A 15,759-nucleotide genomic window follows, 5' to 3' on the forward strand; every position below is an offset into this window, starting at 1 on the left:
TGAGTTTAAGATATCAGTATTAATGAACCAAGTCATTTACTCTAACTTTGGCACTTATTTTAATCACGACTAAACTGTCAATTCTTACATAGTGTATCATAAGTGCAATTCAATAAAAAGTTTTTATCTAATCAGTGTTCAGACTATAATTATGTACGACTAATTGTAAATACATCAAGATTATTAACTTAACCTTGAGACATTATAATGGCTAAGGATGCTCAGTAGACGAGCGAAACATTTCCCAACTGTAGTATTATGTCAAGGATAAAATCCTGACAATAAAACCTTTTATGTATTGAATAGGTGGTAAACAAACAAATATTAGTATATATTATAAAAAATTTCAATACGGGCCTAAATATGAGGTTTTACATTTAATCAATCAGAAGTGCGAGAATATCAGCGACGAAAAGTTTGAAGTTAGTAACGGTCTCAGAACACTTGACACAATATTTGCAACTGAAGGGCCAGAAGCCTGCCATGATAATGCAAGGAATGAGATAGGGATGAGTGTTATAACCTCTCTTCTTTAACATCTACTCAGAGCAGTGATGTGCCTGAAGAGCTCCAAAAGGTATTAAGTTGAACGGAAAATTTACTAAACAGTATGAGGAGATGCTGTACTGATTGCGAACTGTAGAACTAATCAATGGAGTCCGTGAAGCATGGATTACGGCTGAAAGACAATGTACAAGGTCATAACAAAGAAACATACACCACCTGAAATCCTTATGGTGAACAATCAACAAATCGCGAGGGTACAAAATATGGTATATCTCGGTAACGTGGGACAGTTCTGTTGAAATAAAGTGCTGGATAGAGAAAGCAGAGTCCAACTTCACGTTCATGTGGAAACTCCCAAGCCCTAACAACCCAAATTTAAAGCACATAAGAGAATAGTAAACACTCCTGTCCTCCCCATCCTACTGAATTATGTAGAGGTCTAGACGATGTAGTAGTGAGGCAAAAAGAGATTCCAAGCTTTCAGGATATGATAAACTGGCAAATGTGAATTCTTGTGGATAGACCGTAAAACATGAGGAAGTATTCAAGATAGAAAAAATCCACAAACTGAGTTCATAAATCAATTAAAATGAGGAGACTGGAATATACAGGTCACACTAAGAGCAATCAACTATGTACAGTCTGTTACAAGTAATTAAGGTCCAAAAAAGACCTGGCCGAAGATGAACACCCTGGCTCAACAATTTGAAGAAATTGCTTTGAATGTCCACTTTGAAACCATCCAACACAACACACAACAGGAGGAAGACAGCCACACTTTTAGCCAAAAATTAAATAGGGACTTAGAACACCACAAGATATAAAATACACAGAATAAAATTTTTGAACTGCTTCTAGAAAAAATGCAAATGAGGTAAAATAAATTTGACACTCTCACAAAAATCCATCTTTTGGTGACCTTCAAACTGTGTGCCTTAAAATGAGGGTCACTTGCTGAAAAATGCTCAGCAGTTTTCTCACAATTTCCATTTCCTGAAAACAGGTTATCAAATGATTAGGTTACCTCAAATGTGTTCATCAGTGTTTGTGCTGGCTCTTCCAACTTTGAATTGGTTTCTCCTTGCAAATGCATCACCTCTGATGCGAATTCGTAATTGCCCTGTGGAAAAGTTAATATATTAGGCACATTCTTCAGACACATCTGGCAATTTAGTCACCACTGAATGAGCATGATAATTCATAATTACCTAATATATGAGTCAGTTTCAAAACTTCATTACATTTTTCCAAAATTCTACACATAGATAGTCCTTAAAACATGTTAGCACAGAGTCCTTCAGGAGGGGAAATGTATCCCGTTTGAATGCTAAGGGATATTTTTTAATACTTAAGCAATTATATAACATAAAACCTTTTAAAAAACCATGAATCACCGGGAAAATGTACAGACATAATGATAATGACTCATCCTAAACAAACCAATTCTTAAAGTTTCAGAACTTAAAAATTGATTACTGATATTTTTAAATGCAATATCAGCAAGTATAGCATGGCATGAAATACATATCTTCCATACCTCCCGTTGTCTGTGAAGTGCTCAGTCTGAAGACAGGGAGGATCCTCAACTGATTCAACATCAGCTGACATAGAGAGCTAAGTGTCACTGAGGAGGCATACTAAGGCAATGAAGCGTGAGGTAGTTTTCTGTTGCTTTCCTCTGTATGGTGTTACTTGCACTGCTCATATCTCAATCACTTTCATCTTGTCAGAGCGAAGGAAGAGAATGAGACACAAAATAAAAATGGCGGACTTTTTCCAGCATTCTCCCCAGGACCTTTTTAATGGGCGCACCGCCCGGCTAACATAACCTAGATGTGTGCTAGTTACATAATATGAACACATACTTGAGTCATTGGTTGTTTCGAATTAAAATATAAATACTGTGAAACTGTTTATTTACATGATAAAAATTCATTGTTGTCAGCATAATTACATTGGAGTTTAAGTGTTTTGCTTCACTATCACGTAGCGTTGTGCGTGAGTGGCTCTTAGATCAGCGTGGAATCCATGCGAGCACTCGTCTCGATTCCGTATGACGTCACAAACCCGCACGGCACTCCACAGCAACGGAGTGGCCAAGCCCGATTATACGTGATTATGAACGAGCGGTAGAACACTAGAGGTTCAAAATTCTCTGTTAATACTTCAATTAATAACGATCATAACAAATTCCATGCAATACAAATGGAAGAAATACACCGTATAATATTGGCCAGGATCGGTAGAGACCATTATGGGAACGAGATAGTGAATCTGATATATTAGTAGCGTTCAAAACACAAAATTCTAACTACATTCTCTCAATATAGAAATACATTTACGAAAAAATTGGAGAAGGATTGTCTGTTGCATGCGTCCCAATGTGATGCTTGGTACCGGCATCCTCCCAGTCACCTTGGTGCAGTCATTAACAGTGTTATACTGATGATAATAATAATAATAATAATAATAATAATAATAATAATAATAATAATGTTGTCTTTACGTACCAGTAACTACTTTCGACGGTTTTCGGAGACTCCTAGGTGCCGGAATTGTGTCCCGCAGGAGTTCCTTTATGTACCAGTAAATCTATGGAGGCTGACATATTTGAGCATTCAAATACTACTGGACTGAGTCAGGATTGAACCTGCCAAGTTGGGGTCAGAAAGCCAGCTCTTCAACCGTCTGAGCCACTCAGCCGGGCAACAATATCACTAGCAGCTACAGAGAAATTACTGACATTCAGTCCTTCAGTACTCAATTTCAGGAAGTGGTAAGGCGAATACCACACTAATGTTTGAGATTATCGTAAGTCAAGATTTAACTAAGTTTGGGGTTTTGTTCATTATTTTATTCTTGATTTGAAGTGTATGTACTTCGCATATATTGAACCATATCATTGCCTTGGAGTCATTAAGTGTTATTTTAAACACACTTCCTTCGTTATATCACGATCCCATTCCCGATAGTTTCGTTGTTACAAGTAATTTTACGAACGGTCAGAGAATAGGACGCGTATTCCCAATCATGGACTCGATTCAGTTGTTGGATAAGTGAAGGGAGTAACGTGGATACACTTTGGGCTAAATTTAAAGGAATTATTTGGGAAGGAGAGAAGAGATTTGTACCTGTTAAGAAGGGTAAAATGACCTCAGACCCTGTTTATTATACAAGGGAAATAAGAAAATTAAAAAGAAAATGTAGAATAGTAAACAGGAAAATCAAAGAGGGTAGGGAGAGTAGAGAAACTAGAAAACAGCTAATGAGGGAACTGAATAGAGTGAAAAAGGAAGCAAAAGAGAATTATATGAATGGCATACTTCAAGAGGGTAATGACCACAAAGGGAAATGGAAAAAGCTGTATTCATATATCAGGAATCAAAAAGGAAAAGGAGTCCAAATTCCTACAATGGTGGGAGAAGGGGGTGAACACTATCTAACAGATACTGAGAAAGCAAACCTATTTAGTAGGGAATTTAGAGATTCAGTCGATGATTGTCAAGAGTTGGAAACCGAAACAGAAGATAGAGAGGGAGAGAGACAGAGGGAAACAAGAAGCTTCTCATTCACAAACGAAGATATTTTCAGAGAAATCCAACTGCTTCAGCAAGGAAAAGCTGCAGGAAGTGATCAAATTACTGGGGAGGTATTAAAGACAATGGGGTGGTACATAGTGCCTTATTTAAAATTTCTCTTTGACTATGTCATAAATAATAGTGTAATACCAAAGGAATGGAAGGAATCTATAATAATACCAATTTATAAAGGAAAGGGTGATAAAAGGAAACCAGAGAACTACAGACCAATCAGCCTGACCAGTATAGTTTGTAAAATTCTGGAGAGTTTAATATCGAAGTACATCAGAGGGATATGTGATGATAAAAATTGGTTCATGAGGAGCCAGTATGGATTTAGAAAGAAATTTTCTTGTGAGGCACAACTGGTGGGATTTCAGCAGGACATATCAGATCAGTTGGATTCAGGAGGTCAGTTAGATTGCATAGCCATAGATCTTTCCAAAGCCTTTGATAGAGTGGAACATGGAATATTATTAAAGAAATTGGAGGGAATAGGATTGGACGTAAGGGTTACACGTTGGATAAAAGCATTTCTAAATTCAAGGGTTCAGAAAGTCAAAGTAGGAAATAACGTATCGCAGGAAGAGAAAGTTTGGAAGGGAATTGCACAGGGTAGTATAATCGGTCCGTTACTTTTCTTAATATACGCAAATGATTTAGGGAACAATATAACATCAAAAATAAGATTGTATGCAGATGACATAATTGTTTATAGAGAAATAAACAACATTGAGGATTGTTCAGAATTACAAAGGGACCCTGAAAGTATCCAACAATGGGTTGAAGAAAATAATATGAAGGTTAATGGAGGCAAATCAACTGTTACAACTTTCACAAACAGGAGCTTTAAAACTGAATTTGAATATACTTTGGATGAGGTAGTTATCCCAAAAGATGGCAAGTGCAAATACTTAGGTGTGAGATTTGAAAGTAATTTGCACTGGAAGGGTCATATTGATGACATTGTTGGGAAAGCATACAGATCATTACATGTCATAATGAGGCTACTTAAAGGATGCAACAAAGAATTAAAAGAAAAAAGTTACTTGAGTATGGTTCGTCCATTATTGGAATATGCAAACAGTGTTTGGGATCCTCACCAAGAATACCTAATAAAAGAAATAGATAGTGTGCAGAGGAAAGCAGCAAGATTTGTAACAGGGGATTTCAGGAGAAAGAGTAGTGTATCAGAAATGTTAAAGGAACTTGGGTGGGAAACTTTAAGTAAGAGAAGGGAGAAAACTAGACTTACAGGATTATATAGAGCCTATACAGGAGAAGCAGCATGGGGAGATATCCGTGAGAGGCTTCAGTTGGAAAATAATTATATCGGCAGGACTGACCACAAATATAAAATTAGAAGGAATTTTAGCAGAAGTGATTGGGGTAAATTTTCATTCATTGGGAAGGGTGTGAAGGAGTGGAACAGTTTACCAGGGGTAGTGTTTGATCCTTTTCCAAAATCTGTACAGATATTCAAGAAGAGAATAAACAGCAACAGAGAAAATAAATGAAGTGTTAGAGGGCATTCGACCGGTGCAGGTTATTGTAAATAAAAAAATGTGTGTGAATAAATTAATTCCATCCCCTGGTCTAAGGAGTTTGGACAGCCAAAGTAGGGGACTGCCTGTAGGGGTGAAGTACAGTGGGGACTTCGAGGGCCCTACGCTACGGTAGCTGTGAAGGCCCTTCAGGAACTCTGAAAAGTGGTGGCAAAAGGGGCTCTGGTTAAGACGCAGCAGGTCGTTATGCTACTTAGGATCCAGAACGGGTAAAAAAAAAAATAGTAAATAAATAAATGCAATGTAAATATTAATGTTATACCAGTTTTATAGTATCATTTGAAGCAATTCCACATACTGTATATCAGTTGACTATATTTGTAAGTAGTACAGGAGATATTATAATTAGAATTTTGTAAACAATATAAATTTATTAAGGATGAGCTGTGTGTTTAATAGAAAACATTGTTAGCGTAAATTGTATAATATTGTATTATAGGAAAAAATTTCTTCTCTTGTTAATTTAATATTTAGTGCTTGACAATAATGTATTTTAGTGTACCATTTGCCACCGAGGTAGACACCTCATTTGCAAATAAAGAGATTTTGATTTGATTTTGATTTGATTCCGGGGCAGTGTCCATTTCCAGCATAGGACTCAACTAGAGACCGACTTTCTCGACTCCACTCCATCACTAGCTCATCACAACGTTTTTCCAAATATTTGGTATAACCAAATACTTTAATACAGTATTTGGTATTACGCATTTGCTACGGCAGACAATTTGATGGAAAATTTCGATCTACAATCGAATATGAAACCACGAATCGATAGAATATGGTGTCACCAACTTAGTTGTTTTCGAAGCAAATCTGTTTGTTCGGTGTTCTTTTATTTTCCGTAACATTTACTAACAATGCTAACAATGGACTTCAGTTAATTTATAGTTATGATTTAATTACATTTTAACTATTATTAATGTCAGTGTTTTCCATTTGTGCTTTACTTTCTAACTGATCACGAATATTGTTATTATTTCAATCTCAGGCGGGAATTACCTAAATGAACTGCCCGTTTCATTTCTTCGTGTTTTTGACGCCAAATTAAGTGTTCTCAAACTGAGCAGGAAATCTAGTCAAACATCTACTCTTCTAAGAAAAAACCTAGTAAAAGTAATAGTTCAACACCAGATGGGATTTCCGAAAAAGACACTGCTGAGGCCGGCTCATCTGGTGAAGTGGAAAGAATTCGAAATGAAAACCACAGGTGAAACATTATTCTAAACACCGCTTATCCGGCATCAGCAATGACTGCTTTAAGCAATTTACGTGGTTAATTATGAAATAAAATGGCAAATTATGTTCCACATGTATAAAATGTTCACTGAAGAAACCGACAAAGAAGGAAGCGACTTCGGTGAATATACGTGTGCAAGACTTCGAAAGGAGAGTTTAGTTGACCATGAACAAAGCAAGCTGCATTCCGATTCTTGTTCAAACTTAAATGAAAGACTTGCATTCGAAGAAGCTGGATTTGACAAACAGTAAAATCAGTTTCTATATTAAACAATTTACAGAGAGATGCCTTTCTCGGAGCCCTAAGATCAATGTATTGGTTGGCAAAAAATGAGTTACCACACACTACATTATACGGAAAGTAGTAGTGACAATAGACCGCTTCTGGCCCAGGGGCTAATGGGCAAATGGCCGCTATACATGGGCTCTTATGGGACTACCCCCCCCCCCCCCGAGAGCTGGACCAGGAGCAAATGGGCAAGATGGCGGCTATATATAGGCTCTTATGGAGAAAGCTGGCCCAACGTAGAATAGGCGGTATACATAGGCCTTAAGGACATGGCCGAGGGACTAATACACAAGATGGCGGCAATGTGCAACTTCCTAATGCTAGGGTCCCAGAGGCAAGACAGCCGCCTGGGAGGTATGTTGGTAGTGACAATAGACCGTTTCTGGCCCAGGGGCTAATGGGCAAGATGGCCGCTATACATAGGCTCTTATGGGACTAACCCACTGAGAGCTGGACCAGGAGAGAATGGGCAAGATGGCGGCTGTATATAGGCTCTTATGGAGAAAGCTGGCCCAGGGTAGGATAGGCGGTATACACAGGACTTAAGGAAATGGCCTAGGGACTAATACACAAGACGGCGGCCATGTGCAACTTCCTAATGCTAGGGTCCCAGAGGCAAGACAGCCGCCTGGGAGGTACGCTGGTGTTGAAAAGGTGTATGTGTTACGTAATGTACTTCAAGCCAATCAGGACGCTATAAGGTAGAAAACTGCCACTAACACCATTGCGACGGTTGTAGCCCCGTCTGACCGAAGTGTAGCAAGTTCTCTACACCCTCTGTGAGGGCTCTAGCATCGACCGATCAAAGCCTGGGAGGTATGCTGGTGTTGAAAAAGGTGTAGTGACAATAGACCGCTTCTGGCCCAGGGGCTAATGTGCAAGATGACCGCTCTACATGGGATCTTATGGGACTAACCCCCGAGAGCTGGACCAGGAGCGAATGGGCAAGATGGCGGCTATATATAGGCTCTTATGGAGAAAGCTAGCCCTGGGTAGGATAGGCGGTATACATAGGACTTAAGGAAATGGTTGGGGACTAATACACAAGATGGCGACAACGTGCAATTTCCTAATGCTAGGGTCCCAGAGGCAAGACAGCCGCCTGGGAGGTATGTTGGTGTTGAAATAGTGTATGTGTTACGTAGTGTACTTCAAGCCAATCAGGTCGCTAAAAGGTAGAAAACTGCCACTAACACCACTGCGACGGTTGTAGCCCAGTCTGACCAAAGTGTAGCAAGGTTTCTACACCCTCTGTGAGGGCTCTAGCATCGACCGATCAAAGTCTGCGAGGTATGCTGGTGTTGAAAAAGGTGTTGTGACAATAGACCGCTTCTGGCCCAGGGGCTAATGGGCAAATGGCCGCTATACATGGGCTCTTATGGGACTACCCCCCCCCCCCCCCGAGAGCTGGACCAGGAGCGAATGGGCAAGATGGTGGCTATATATAGGCTCTTATGGAGAAAGCTGGCCCAACGTAGAATAGGCGGTATACATAGGCCTTAAGGACATGGCCGAGGGACTAATACACAAGATGGCGGCAATGTGCAACTTCCTAATGCTAGGGTCCCAGAGGCAAGACAGCCGCCTGGGAGGTATGTTGGTAGTGACAATAGACCGTTTCTGGCCCAGGGGCTAATGGGCAAGATGGCCGCTATACATAGGCTCTTATGGGACTAACCCACTGAGAGCTGGACCAGGAGAGAATGGGCAAGATGGCGGCTGTATATAGGCTCTTATGGAGAAAGCTGGCCCAGGGTAGGATAGGCGGTATACACAGGACTTAAGGAAATGGCCTAGGGACTAATACACAAGACGGCGGCCATGTGCAACTTCCTAATGCTAGGGTCCCAGAGGCAAGACAGCCGCCTGGGAGGTACGCTGGTGTTGAAAAGGTGTATGTGTTACGTAATGTACTTCAAGCCAATCAGGACGCTATAAGGTAGAAAACTGCCACTAACACCATTGCGACGGTTGTAGCCCCGTCTGACCGAAGTGTAGCAAGTTCTCTACACCCTCTGTGAGGGCTCTAGCATCGACCGATCAAAGCCTGGGAGGTATGCTGGTGTTGAAAAAGGTGTAGTGACAATAGACCGCTTCTAGCCCAGGGGCTAATGTGCAAGATGACCGCTCTACATGGGCTCTTATGGGACTAACCCCCGAGAGCTGGACCAGGAGCGAATGGGCAAGATGGCGGCTATATATAGGCTCTTATGGAGAAAGCTAGCCCTGGGTAGGATAGGCGGTATACATAGGACTTAAGGAAATGGTTGGGGACTAATACACAAGATGGCGACAACGTGCAATTTCCTAATGCTAGGGTCCCAGAGGCAAGACAGCCGCCTGGGAGGTATGTTGGTAGTGAAATAGTGTATGTGTTACGTAGTGTACTTCAAGCCAATCAGGTCGCTAAAAGGTAGAAAACTGCCACTAACACCACTGCGACGGTTGTAGCCCAGTCTGACCAAAGTGTAGCAAGGTCTCTACACCCTCTGTGAGGGCTCTAGCATCGACCGATCAAAGTCTGGGAGGTATGCTGGTGTTGAAAAAGGTGTTGTGACAATAGACCGCTTCTGGCCCAGGGGCTAATGGGCATGGTGGCTGCTATACATTTGCTCTTATGGGACTAATAATAATAATTTCGTGTGGCTATTTCTAGCCAAGTGCAGCCCCTGTAAGGCAGACCCTACGACGAGGGTGGGCGGTATCTGCCATTTGTTGGTAACTGCGTGTTATTGTGGTGCAGGATAGTGTTATGTGTGGTGTGTGAGTTGCAGGGATGTTGGGGACAGCACAAACACCCAGCCCCCGGGCCACTGGAATTAAACAATTAAGGTTAAAATCCCCAACCCGGCCGGGAATCGAACCCGGGACCCTCTGAACCGAAGGCCAGTACGCTGACTATACAGCCAACGAGTCTTATGCGACTAACCCCCCGAGAGCTAGAGCTGGAGCAGGAGCGAATGGGCAAGATGGTGGCTGTATATAGGCTCTTATGGAGAAAGCTGGCCCAGGGTAGGATAGGCGGTATACATAGGACTTAAGGAAATGGCCTAGGGACTAATACACAAGATGGCGGCAATGTGCAATTTCCTAATGCTAGGGTCCCAGAGGCAAGACAGCCGCCTGGGAGGTATATTGGTGTTGAAAAGGTGTATGTGTTACGTAGTGTACTTCAAGCCAATCAGCACGCTAAAAGGTAGAAAACCGCCACTAACACCACTGCGACACTTGTAGCCCAGTCTGACCGAAGTGTAGCAAGTTGTCTACACCCTCTGTGAGGGCTCTAGCATCGACCGATCAAAGTCTGGAAGGTATGCTGGTGTTGAAAAAGGTGTAGTGACAATAGACCGCTTCTGGCCCAGGCGCTAATGGGCAAGATGGCCGCTATACATGGGCTCTTATGGGACTAACCCCCCAAGAGCTGGACCAGGAGCGAATGGGCAAGATGGCGGCTGTATATAGGCTCTTATGGAGAAAGCTGGCCCAGGGTAGGATAGGCGGTATACATAGGACTTAAGGAAATGGCCTAGGGACTAATACACAAGATGGCGGCAATGTGCAATTTCCTAATGCTAGTGTCCCAGAGGCAAGACAGCCGCCTGGGAGGTATGTTGGTGTTGAAAAGGTGTATGTGTTACGTAGTGTACTCGAAGCTAATCAGGACGCTAAAAGGTAGAAAACTGCCACTAACACCACTGCGATGGTTGTAGCCCCAACTGACCAAAGTATAGCAAGTTCTCTACACCCTCTGTGAGGGCTCTAGCATCGACTGATCAAAGTCTGGGAGGTATGCTGGTGTTGAAAAAGGTGTATGTATTGTAGTAGTGACAATAGACTGCTTCTGAACAGGGGCTAATGGGCAAGATGGCCACTATACATGGGCTCTTATGGGACTAACCCCCCAAGAGCTGGACCAGGAGCGAATGGGGAAGATGGCGGCTATATATAGGCTCTTATGGAGAAAGCTGGCCCAGGATAGGATAGGCGGTATGCATAGGACTTAAGGAAATGGCCTAGGGACTAATACACAAGATGGCGGCCATGTGCAATTTCCTAATGCTAGGGCCCAGGAGGCAAGACAGCCGCCTGGGAGGTATGCTGGTGTTGAAAAGGTGTATGTGTTACGTAGTGTACTTCAAGCCAATCAGGTCGCTAAAAGGTAGAAAACTGCCATTAACACCACTGCCTTGAGGAATTCCCCTCTTAATTATTACAAGGTCAGATAAAGCTTCGCCTACTCTAATTCTCTGAGATCGATTTATTAGAAATATAGCAACTCATTCAGTCACTCTTTTGTCTAGTCCAATTGCACTAATTTTTGCCAGTAGTCTCCCATGATCCATCCTATCAAATGTTTTAGACAGGTCAATCGCGATACAGTCCATTTGACCTAATGAATCCAAGATATCTGCTATATCTTGCTGGTATCCTACAAGTTGATCTTCATAAGACCTTTATTATGGTAAGAGTAGGAAAAATATTAGAGTCAGTCTCGAGGACCCCAAGATCGATCAGACTGACAACAACATAACTGTCCATGCTGGCAAGATGCACATCAGATAATCACATACTTATCTGGGAAATACATAGTGTGCAACGATATTAATTGAAAGGATAATAACCTAGCACAAAGCTGGCTTCATGTCAGAACATGAATCTAGAACAGAGAGACTGGACAGGTATAGAAACATTTCCCAGTTAACAAAAGTATAAAAGGAAGAAAATTTGGAGCATATTAAGCAATTCTAACCCCTTCACATCAGAATTACGGAAGTTATGATCCTCCAGAAGGTACATAATGAGATGTTAGACAATAGAGATAGTGAGAATAAGGTACAATTTAGAGGGGGTAGTAAGATCGACACTGCAAGAATCACTTAGAATTAACCAATGTACAACTAGCTAAATAAATCTCAGCAACTACCCACATAAAGCAAAGAACTTCAGATAAAATTCAAGGAATGCCAGAACTCATTAGGATGGTGAGAAGAAGACATCATTAAATACAGTAGGTTAGAGATTGAGCCTCGGGCTTACACCCGAAACTATCCATAAAATTAATACACATCAAAATAAACGTTTAAAATAATTTTAAGCAACACCTCGAGATTAAAATTAGCGACCAATAGCAGAGAACGACAAGACCAAAATTTCCCACAAGAACCAAATCCATAAATAATAAATGAAATAGGTAACAAGAATTAAATCAAGTTGCTACAGGATTACACACACATGCACACAATAAACTAGGTCCCTTACTAACATGACACAAATGGTAATTAAAAAGTTATGTAACCCTCCAGGGAGTCTTATTGCATCACCAGCAAAACACCAATAACCACTAATAACAAACAGTAACATCAGAAACATGTACTAAACCAATTAAAGGCAAAAGGAATTAATATCCTCAGTACATCCCCCTAATAGGCCTAAATCCAAGATTTCAAACACACGGATGCTGAAGATAAGGGTTCATTAGAACATACATACATATAACACAGGATGTAACTCATAGGACAGAGAAAATGGGATATCTGGCAAAACACATTAAGGTTCAAAGACAATATTTTAAGAGGAATAATTGAAATTCTCAAAACCAGAATAAGCAGGACACCACAGTGCTGAAACAAATGACATGGTAATGATATTGAACTTAGTAAAGACAGCTCAGCATAAATTCAGGCACAATCTTAAAGGTTAAACGATGAAAACACTAGGATATTCTTAAACAACCAGACATATCTTCAAGATGTTCACAAAGCCTGCATGCATGACACTCCACATCAAGCTGGGTAAATAGAGGAATGCCATGGTTTAGATCCACGTAGCGTTTCAGTGAGAAAATCGCCTAATAAGGCGGCTGAGAGCACAATCTGCTCACTATCTAATTAGGCCTACAGTCTCAATACCATTATTATATTCAAATTAAACACCACAAACTTACTTGTTGTTGCTCCAGGAGAACAGGAGAAAGTAAATTAAATCGCAAACACTGTAAATAGGTTGACATCGACCAAACCAATTCCAGAATGATCAAATCAAAACGATGGTTCCAACAGATAATATCCATGCAAATAGACAAAATGGGAGAAGGCAGAAACACAACATGAAAATAAGAAAACCATAGGAATAATAGAATGCACCAACAAGGTTAACAAATAAACCTTATATATCATTATATTAATCTGACAAAACAAGAGACAACCACGCATATCTGCTACCACTGTGACGTAGGTGTAACTAATACGTTAATTGATCAACTGAGGACGTCAAACATGAATCCACAGCAAATCAAAGTGATGTGGAAAGAGCTACCCATAACTTACCCAAAATCTGTAACATTGTTGTGTGACTGCCATCCTGCTGGTCAAACTATATAATGATAACTCAGAAATAAATAATAACAAAGCTTTAATAAAGGAAAATATAAATACAAGAATTATAGAGATACATAGAATCAATCTTATGAACCCCGACTTGATATACCCCAATGACCACTGGCTGCAATTTGTTCATTATTATTAATTTAAACACCAGAAGGTTCTATGAAGGAATTAAGTTTTTTTTAAACAATACCAAGGAAGGTTAGTTAGGCACAAATCGAAATCAAGATATGACATTAAAAATGCAACACATCATTCATTGAATCCATTTACGGTAGATATTTAAATTAGATAAGTTTTTGCAATAGGTTGGAAACCAAAACCGGGAAGTAATAAATTTAAATTATACAGAATTACTAGGAAGCCTTGAACTGAAACCGAAGGAAGGAAGGTTAAACCACATTAAGGATTAAAAACACCGAGTTCTTCTTCTCCCATGCCCATAGATTGATGTCCCTATGTTATTTCGGGGCATTGAGAAATTTCAACGACAAGATCCAGTGCTGGCTCCTATTATGGAAACCCTTTCTTATGGGGATCATGTCGTCTGTTATGTATGGAGGAGCGGGGTTTAGTGTTGCCCTTCGAGGCACAGTCAGGAGATGAAAGTAGTGGTTGTAGCGGTCCTTGTGCCCAAGATCTTCAAATACTATCATGAAGTCTAATTAGGGGGGCATTCAGGCATCTTCAAAACAAGAGAGAAAATCAGAGAGGTGTTTATTTGAAAGGGTATGGATGGCAAAATCAGAGAACTGGTCAATGCATGTAAACCTTGCTTGCTTAGTAAGCCTACCTTGTCTACTAAGCTAGGGCTATTGTCATCTCATCAAGCATCTCGCCCCATTGAGCATTTTTACACAGACTACGTCTGACCCTTCAATCAAAGGGGAACGGGAATAAATTTCTTCTTGTATGTGCAGACGGCTTTACTAGATTTTCATGGTTATTCCTGACTAAGCTGGCTACCGCTCAGTCTAACATTTCTTGCCTTAATACTATCTTTGCTTCTCTTGGGACTTGTCGATATATAGTTTCCGACATTGCAAAGGCTTTCACCTCTAATTTATTCTGAAATTTATGTTTTGATCTGTCCATAACCTATGTAAATACTTCCGCTTATTACCCTCAACCATCTCTGACTGAGCGGGGCAATCGTAATCTTTGATCTGCTTTGATAGCTTTTCATTATGAAGATCATTCCAGGTGGGATACTTCTCTCCATTGGTTAGCCATTGCTCTAAATTCGGCCATTCATGAGTCCCACAAGTTCACTCCTGCCTCTCTCATGTTCAAGTTTGTTCCCAACACACTACTATCTAATCTTTGGTCCCTCAATGAGATATTGCGAGACAATAGATCCTGATAATATCAGAGACCTGTGGAAAAAGTCTAAGAGTAACCTTAAGGCTTCTCATGGAAAGGTTAGAGAGAGATATGACCCTGGATGGAGGCCCACCAATTTAAAGGTTGGAGATCAGGTCATGGTTAAAAATTTCGTTCCTGCAGGCAAGCTTGCCTACAGATTTCATTGGACATACATTATTTTGGATTTCTTAACACCTATCACCATTTTGGTGAGCAACCCAGCCACGGAGAGAATCTTTAGGGTTCATATCTCCCAAATTAAAGCAGTATGAAGTCTCTTGTTTTGACAATTTAGGCCATTCAGTGATGGCAGTAAGAAGTCTGGTATATTTCTTTTGGTTCCAGTTCAGTAACTTAATTTTTTTGTTAAATCACATTGTAAAGCATATGGGGAGGCCTTCAGCCCTGCCCATATCCATCGAAGGGGAGTATCTTATTTATAACTCGTTGAAAATGTAAATTTTATAGAGCGAAGACACTCTGGCTATTAATGTAAATGTTGAAGTATGCCTTTGGAATGCTCTAATAGTGTAATGTTCAGAGAATAGTCTCCTAGACAATTTTGTGGAGCAAAAGCTCTTGAAATATTGTATATTTTGAATACTCTCTAAAAGAAATTGCGAAGGTTCTCTCCTTGATTTTATTTTGAAAAGAGCCGCCGCGCTCATTGGAGAATGTATAATTAGTTAGACTCAAGCTCACGGTTGTTCTTATTCGATGATCTAAAATTGTCTACGATCTTTTACCTGAATTTTGTAAAGTCTTATTTACGAAAAAAGAAAAAATAGAGCTGAGACGGAAATATAAATCTAATTTTAAAAATTTGAATTAATCTT

At 40.4% G+C, this 15,759-nt stretch overlaps 1 protein-coding gene across 3 annotated transcripts in view; it reads right to left on the minus strand.

Annotated features, from left to right (window-relative positions):
• LOC136865930 (gastrula zinc finger protein XlCGF57.1) overlaps positions 1-15,759 on the minus strand; it is a 73,460-nt gene that overhangs the window by 37,484 nt on the left and 20,217 nt on the right. For 2 of the 3 annotated variants that reach the window (XM_067142480.2, XM_067142479.2), the window contains exon 3: positions 1,532-1,627. The exons of the other annotated variant lie outside the window; for it this stretch is intronic. In XM_067142480.2, coding sequence (XP_066998581.1) covers positions 1,532-1,627 — 96 coding nt within the window. The remainder of the gene's footprint in view (positions 1-1,531; positions 1,628-15,759) is intronic. 3 annotated transcript variants of the gene reach the window in all.

This window comes from Anabrus simplex, chromosome 3 (assembly GCF_040414725.1).
Source record: "Anabrus simplex isolate iqAnaSimp1 chromosome 3, ASM4041472v1, whole genome shotgun sequence".
Lineage (NCBI taxonomy): Eukaryota > Metazoa > Arthropoda > Insecta > Orthoptera > Tettigoniidae > Anabrus > Anabrus simplex.